At 39.8% G+C, this 8234-nt stretch overlaps 1 protein-coding gene across 6 annotated transcripts in view; it reads left to right on the plus strand.

The window, feature by feature from the left end:
* Nucleotides 1–4291, plus strand: part of NR3C1 (nuclear receptor subfamily 3 group C member 1) — a 128091-nt gene extending 123800 nt beyond the window's left edge. For all 6 annotated transcript variants that reach the window (XM_078067357.1, XM_078067353.1, XM_078067354.1 and 3 more), the window contains exon 9: nucleotides 91–4291. In XM_078067357.1, the coding sequence (XP_077923483.1) occupies nucleotides 91–243 (153 nt within the window). In that variant the 3' untranslated portion in view covers nucleotides 244–4291. The remainder of the gene's footprint in view (nucleotides 1–90) is intronic.
* The last annotated feature ends 3943 nt before the right edge of the window (nucleotides 4292–8234 follow it).

Raw genomic sequence — 8234 nt, forward strand, 5'->3', positions numbered from 1 at the left:
GATGTATTTTCTAAATTAGAGGCCAAAAAGCACAAGATATTCCTACCAGTAAGTTTTTAAGAATAATCGTTTGTATATTTTCTCTTGCAGGTGGTTGAAAATCTCCTTAACTTTTGCTTCCAAACATTTTTGGATAAGACCATGAGTATTGAATTCCCAGAGATGTTGGCTGAAATCATCACCAATCAGATACCAAAATATTCAAGTGGAAATATCAAAAAACTTCTGTTTCATCAAAAGTGACTGCCTTAACAAGAAAGGTTGCCTTAAAGAAAGTTGAATTTATAGCTTTTATTGTACAAACTATCAATTTGTCCTGTAGCGGTTTTGCTGTTTTATTTTTTCCTGTTTTTGTCTGGTCTTTGTTTTCGTTTTGTTTTTCATACGCACTACATGTGGTTTATAGAGGGCCAAGACTTGGCAACAGAAGCAGGTGAGCCATCGCTTCTCAGTGGTGGGAAGAGTAGAGAGTGATAGTAGGTGGACCCCAGAAATGAGCCGCAGTCATGGGGGGTGATCTCCACTGTCAGGGAAGGATGGCACCTAAACCCCCAGTGCCCGAAGTCTGCGTGACAAACTTTCTGCTCATACTTTTCACAGCTGGCTGGACAAAGTTTTCTAGAATTTTTGTTGGTGTATTTTCCCCTGTATAGTTAGGATAGTATTTTTTGATTTATGCATGGAAACCTGAAAAAAAGTTTACAAGTGTATATCAGAAAAGGGAAGTTGTGCCTTTTATAGCTATTACTGTCTGATTTTAACAATTTCCTTTATATTCAGTGAACTATGCTTGCTCATTTTTTCTTACATAATTTTTGTATCCAAGTTATTGTACAGCTGTTTAAGATGGGCAGCTAGTTCATAGCTTTCCTAAACAAACTCTAAACATTAATCTTCTGTGTGAAAATGGGTTGGTGCTTCTAACCTGATGGCCCTTAGCTGTCAGAAGACCACAAAAATTGACTCATATCTCCAGTATTCTCGTCAAAAAAGCTCATATTTTGTATATATCTGCTTCAGTGGAGAATTCTCTAGGTTGTGCAAATTAACTGTCCTAACTGGTGTAGAGCACCTAGTCCAGTGACCTGCTCGGTAAACTGTGGATGATGGTTGCAAACGATTAATTTAAAAACAAAAAAAAACACCACCAACAACAAAAAAAACTACCAAGAGGCCCTGTTTGCACTTAATGCCCTATCTCTGCTATGGCTAGATGGCAAGAAAGTTGGTCAACGGTCGTTCAGGACCTTTTGTTGTAGTTTGTGTAAGTTCTTGAAAAAGTCAGGATTCCAGATAACCAGCTGAGACACAGCTGAGAGATATGAATCAGACCAAGTATTTCCTCTCACTCAACTTGACCCCCCAAATAAATTTCCAATATGGCAAAGGTAGCCAGACACCCATTTTCACATTCCCATCCATCACCAATTGGTCTCTCTTTCCTGGCGGTGCAGGAAAGCTCAGCTACTGATTTTTGTGATTTTGAACTGTCAGACTTCCATGTTTGTAAGACTACACATGCCTCACATCCCTCTGTGTGCCATAGAGTTTAACAAAAGTCTTGTGAACTTCTCCTCACTGTTGAGAATGATTTTAAACAAAATAGAAGCTGTAGTAGCCCTTTCTGTGTGCACCTTACCAACTTTCTGTAAACTCAAAACTTATATTTACTAAGCCACAAGAAATCTGATTTCTATTCAAGGTGGCCAAATTATTTGTGTAATAGAAAACTGAAAATCTAATATTAAAAAATATGAAACTTCTAATATATTTTTATATTTAGTTATAGTTTCAGATATATATCATATTGGTATTCACTAATCTGGGAAGGGAAGGGCTACTGCAGCTTTACATGCAATTTATTAAAATGATTGTAAAATAGCTTGTATAGTGTAAAATAAGAATGATTTTTAGATGAGATTGTTTTATCACGACATGTTATATATTTTTTGTAGGGGTCAAAGAAATGTTGATGGAGAACCCATATGATTTATAGTGCGTGCAAGCATTCATACAGGCAGCAGTGGTCTCAGAAACGCAACAGGTTTGCTCTAGGGGAAGAGGGACACGGAGACCGGCCCCCGTATGCTGTGAAGGCTGCCGAGGCTCCGTCCCATTCAGGTCACAGAGCGAGTCATCCTCTGCCTCCCACAGTAGGTGACCGCCCTCCTTATTCCCACAGTTAGTCTGTCCACCCAGGTATGTGGGCGGAGTCTCCCCTGGCTCAAGTGTGCAGTTTAGGGGGGGGCGGGGACAGAGAGGTCGTGCCTGCCGGCCCACCCCCTCCCAGCACTCCCTGACAGCAGGGCTACTTTCCCACAGAGCACAGAGCCCCTCCAGCAGTGTGGTCAACACGGGGGCTTCAGGACTTTGGCAATAAGACGCGTAGAGGTACCAGCAGTCTGTAAATAGTGCAGAATCCCATACGTTGCCAAATAATACACTAATTTCTTTCTATCCTACTAGAGTTCATTTCCAAACAAAATGAGTACATGTTTGTTTTCTTTGAATGCTTTTTTGAATGTTATTTGTTATTTTTCAGTATTTGGAGAAATTATTTAATAAAAAATGTAATCATTTGCTTTTTGAATGCTCTCTAAAAGGGAATGTTCCTTTTGTAATGGTTTAAATTGATCTCAAAGTATTTTAAGATGGTCTGTAACCCAGCTGGATATGAAATTTTTGGTGCCTAAGAAATACCGCTTGAATATTATTATCAATGACAGTGTTAAGTCTCAAAAAGAGCTTCTGGAAGGTAAATTATTGTTCATTATGAAAGGTTATATGGTTAAAACCACAAAGCACATCACATGTTACTCTTATTTTAGTTCCAACTTTGGTTCTCAAAAAAATAGAGTTCAGTGAAAAAAGAGACACGTGCACTTGGTCAAAAGAAAATCAACTGACATTTGTGAAACTAGGAGGCTGTATCCTACATGGAAAAGAAGTTATGCCCTTGTGAAATAAGTGGGAAGGAAGAAGGTTATCTTAGCTACGTTTGAGTAGAGTTACGATTTAAGTGAGAAAAGATCCGGTGCTATTGGAAAGCAGCTTCATTTTCTACGTAGGTGGTGTCTTGTCATCCCAAACTAAGTTTGTAGCAACTTGAGGGAGAGTTGGCAACATGCCGAGGTGACTTACAGCAAATCCTGAAAAGTATTTTTAATTACTAGTGGAAAAATGTGTCCTTCTCGGTGTTTTTAGGCCTTGCTGGGGACACTGTCCAAGTGCTTGTCTAAAACTCTGGCAGGGGAACCTGAAAGGGCATCTACCTTCTGGAGAGAGGAAAAAGAAAAGGACACCCCAAAAGGAAAGCTAACATGACTCGTGTCTGAAGAGCTTGATAGTTAGCATCAGGTGAGCTCTGGGTGTGCGTGCAAAGGAAAACTGACCTCGCTTCAGAACTTGGGGGGGGGGGCAGGGGCAGTTTTTTACCTAAACCACCTCTTCTCCATCAGTCTTAGCTTAGTTTTGTGTTTAATACCCTAAAGTGACATCACTGTGGAATGAACAGTAAGATTAGACTCTGGTCTGTCAAAACTCAAGAACCCTGGCAGCCCTCAGTGAGATTTCAGTGTTGGCCGGTCACCCTCAAGACTGTAGCTGTAAATGAATGTGTTTTCACGTGCCTGGTTTGAGAGCTGGATGGGAGAAGAGGAATGTAAGGACACTTTAACCACTTTGAATGGAAGTTGCATCATTTTCCAGACTGTGATCAGTCAGCCTGGTCCACCAGGGATTAGTGACCAGGTTTTCAGGAAAGGATTGTCTTCTCTCTAGAAAATGCCTAAAAGAAGGATTTTATTTTCTGATGAAAGGCTGTATGAAAATACCCTCCTCAAATAACTTGCTTAACTACATATAGATTCAAGTGTGTCAATATTCTATTTTGTATATTAAACAAATGCTATATAATGGGGACAAATCTATATTATACTGTGTATGGCATTATTAAGAAGCTTTTTCATTATTTTTTATCACAGTAATTTTAAAAATGTGTAAAAATTAAAACCAGTGACTCCTGTTTAAAAATAAAAGTTGTAGTTTTTTATTCATGCTGAATAATAATCTGTAGTAAAAAAAAAAAAAAAAATGTCTTTTTACCTACACAGTGAAATGTCAGACTGTAAAATCTTGTGTGGAAATATTTAACTTTTATTTTTCATTTAAATTTGCTGTTCTGGTATTACCAAACCACACATTTGTATTGAATTGGCAGTAAATGTTAGTTAGCCATTTACAGCAATGCCAAATATGGAGAAACATCATAATAAAAAAATCTGCTTTTTCATTATGTGACTCCAACATGCTTTTGTAGAACTCATGCAGTTCCAATTTTCCTTTTTTTCTCCTTCTACTGAAGGCAGAGTTATCACTTCAGGCAACTTTTTTAAGACACTGAAGTGGACACTGACACGTCAATGTGGCGATGTTTGCAGGCTAATGGGGCGGAAATCCCAAGTGAGCTTCACCCTGGTGCCAGAGACACAGACCATCCCGTCCACACCTCGAATGGTCCTACGCCAATTCCCGCAAAGGGTATGAAGGGAAGGAAGAACCCACGCCCAAGGGTTCTCCCACTCGATCAGTCTTTATCATGAAAAGTGACATTTTATGTAAACATGTTATCTAGCCAAAATTCTTGCCTTAATTTAAAATCAATTATTTCTCCCAGAGAAAAACATATTTAGTACATACAGCAGCACAGAGGCACAGTATAAACCATAAATTCAGAAGGGGCTCACCTGGTAAACCAGCTCTTCTATACAACCTCTTGACTATTTCCCCAAAGTACCTTGTGTGAGGTCAGATCATGGACTGGATGATGTCACAGACAAACTTTCCTATAAATACTCTTTTCTCCACCACTGACTTCCTTTACCAAGAAAAAAGGCATTATGATTTAAAACCCAAGTTTGCCTTAGCCATCCTAAGTATACCAAGCATTTGCTACGTACCCGCTTTGCTAGGTGATAAATACTGCAGAAAGAGTACAAGAGAGAAAAATACCATCCCTGTAGCCTCAGTCAGTCAGAACACATGATCGGAGCAGTGTGTCTAGCAAACCGTTCCCCAGCGCTCACCGCTGCAGAGGCCCAGGTCCAGCAGCAGCGTGCGCGCACAGCACTGCCTCAGTGTCCCCGGCAAGTAGCAGAGCTGGAGAACACCTTCACGCACATCACAACAGCGAGTCCTCACCCGGTGCATGCATGAAAGGAGAAAAATTCGGAGGAAGATACTAACTCCATTTATAAAAAAGGCAACAGACTCAGAGTTTAAGCAACTGGTTCAGAGCAGCTAACGCCTGTTTTATTGAGGTCTGAGCGGAAAGTCTCTGTAATGAGGCCATTTATCCCATGTCCAAGAACATGCCTCTTGTCCACAAGCCTCCTGGGGAACTGGTTTTGTTTTTCTGTTCTCAGATTAATGTTTTACATTTACTGAGCATTCAACCAAGTGCCAGGCGTCACATTTCAATACATTATCTCATTTAAGTTAGCAAAGCTCCATAGCAGCGCTGTAAAATGCTCCTCACAAGTGCTGTCAACTACCATGATTACCTTCATTGCATTTATATGAGGAAACGGGCTTACAGAACTGAGCTCCTTGCCTAGGGTCACAAAGCTCTGAAGTGGTTAAATAGAACCTTTAAAAAAAAAAAACACAAACATTGGGCATCTGGCTCCAGAGTTCATGCTCTTAAGCACTACTGAGAAATTATTAATATGAAGCTCCTAACTAGATTAGAAGAACCCATACTGAGCATTCTGTGTCAGTCCTTGTGACATGATCTCCTTTTAATCTAATCCCTTCTGCTACCATATCAATTATGAGTTAGACACTGAACAATGATATTTCCTTCTCCTAAACGCATGTGTCCTAGCCCCTGGGGATGTTGCTGGTCAAAAACAGTAACTGCCCAGAGACAATATGCTTGACTTTGTCAAATATCCAACAAGGAACCTGTCTCATCAACAGCCACAGGAAAATCAACCAACATTTCTCCAAGGGATATGGGGCATATGGGCTACATTCACACTGAAGAATAAAGTTGCTTACAAAGGAAAACTGATGCAGGTCAACAGAGGAATCGTGTACACACTGTAAAATAGCCATAAGCTTTTCTAGGATCCTTCATGTGTCACTGTCACCTAGAGTCCTGTCTCAGTACACGTGCGGCTGTGCTCGAAGTAAGAATCGGGGCCATCCAATACTGTTAGGATTGTTGGCTAAAACTGTAAGGAACTGAGATAAGAATAAAACTCTCCAAAATGGAGAAACGGGGAGAGTGTGCTTAAAACCAAAGGTTCATACAAGATGTGCCATAAATCTCTCCCGATGAGTTTCAGGACCCACCATGTGTCGGGCATGCTAGATGAGTGAATTTAAAGACCACAAAGGCAATACTAAAACTTCAAGGTGAGGTTTCTGCCCCCAAGGAATCAAAGATGGTAACCACATGGCTCATCAATTCCACTCCTCTGTATCTACTCAAAAGCAATGAAAATGTGCACACAATGACATGCATGCAAATGTTCACAGCAGTATTCATAACAGCCCAGAAGTGCAAACACCCCAATGTCCATCAACTGATGAAGACATAAACAAAATGTGGCATATCCATACCAGAGAATACTATACAGCAATAAGAAAGTGACAGAATGCATGCTCTAACATGGGTGAACCTCAAAACCAATATGCTGAGTAAAAAGTCAGACACAAAAGACCACATGTGACTTGATTCACTTATATGAGATGTCCGGAAGAGGCGTGTCTACAGATACAGAAGCAGATCAAAGGCTGCCTGTGCTTGGGGATGGCAACAGGGCCGGGTGACAGTAGGCATGAGGGAACTTTATGGGGAGATGGAAATGTTCTAAAACTGGATTATACTGATGGTTGCACAACCCAGTAAACTTAATAAAAATTATACAACTGTACACTTACAGTGAAAAAACTTTGTGGTATGTATGTTATCTATTTTTAAGGAAATGTATTTTTTAAATATATAACAGGCAGACAAGCAAATGTATAGCCACCATTTGCATCAGAAGCCAGTACGAAGTACTTTGAATACATAAAGACTGATGCAGCTGTTTTTCTGAGAAGCCTACAGAAGAGGTTTTCATGGTGCTGGGCGTTAAAGGATCAATTAAAGTTCAGAGCACAAACAAGGGCTTACTCACTAGTAATAGATTTTCCCCTAATATTTTTTTTCACAATATGTAATTTTACTTATGGTCAAGAATGTACTCCCCTAATATTTAATTGATTCTGTGTTGTACTCACCCTGAGACAGCCACCATGCGCAAAGCGACCACAAACATGTCAAGTAACCACAAAACTAGCATACATGAGCTCATTTTAAATACAAAGGATGTGTGGCTCATATACTAAGTGTTAATAACTAAGACCTTGGTAGCTACAACTTTATAATGCAATAATCTGGGATCAAGTCTTACTTCTATCTTTTAACTCTATCTGTGACCTTGGGAAAGTTCTATAACCACTCCAGTTCCACATGAAAAATGGAGTAACATCATCTTAAAGGAATGAGAGAAGTAAATGAGATACAGTATTTAATCTGCTTAGCTCAGTGTCTACCACACTAGAAGTGCTCAAGACATGTTAGCTGTTTTTTAAATCCTCAAGGAAATCTAAAAGGGGAATTTTTTTTAATGCTCTCCCCAAAAGTACACAGAAAAAGTGAATGATGAAGAATGATGTGAACACCAGGACTGTATACAAACTTTCAACCTCACCCTAATAAAGGAAGGTCACACACAGGGTTAGGGGAGACTGTTAGGATACTGGCCTGCATTTTCATTATGTCATACATTCCCAACTATCAGCCCTTGGCAAGGGTCCCCAGAAGAAGGGACCATTCTTTCAGAAAGGATCTTCCATTTCCACTGAGTATCTCACAGAGAAGAGCAGTGCCAAGGCAATTAAGATCAGAGGAGAAGTGGCGAAGTTACAGATTTGATTGAGGGCTTTTATACAGAATATTTCCTGGTCAGTAAGGAGACTGCCAAAAAAAAAAAAAAAAAAAGGCAACCACCCCGTTACTCTTTCATCCCACATGCAGAGTTCCCCCAGGCTCTCCCTGTAACTGATGCATATAAATGTGAACTAAATTGCATGAATTGGCATTAATGAGATAGAGAACATTCTGAGCTCAAAATCACTACTATAAATATCTTTTTTTAAATATACCCAAAAGAACTGAAAAC

This window comes from Halichoerus grypus, chromosome 2 (genome assembly GCF_964656455.1).
Source record: "Halichoerus grypus chromosome 2, mHalGry1.hap1.1, whole genome shotgun sequence".
Taxonomy (NCBI): Eukaryota; Metazoa; Chordata; class Mammalia; order Carnivora; family Phocidae; genus Halichoerus; species Halichoerus grypus.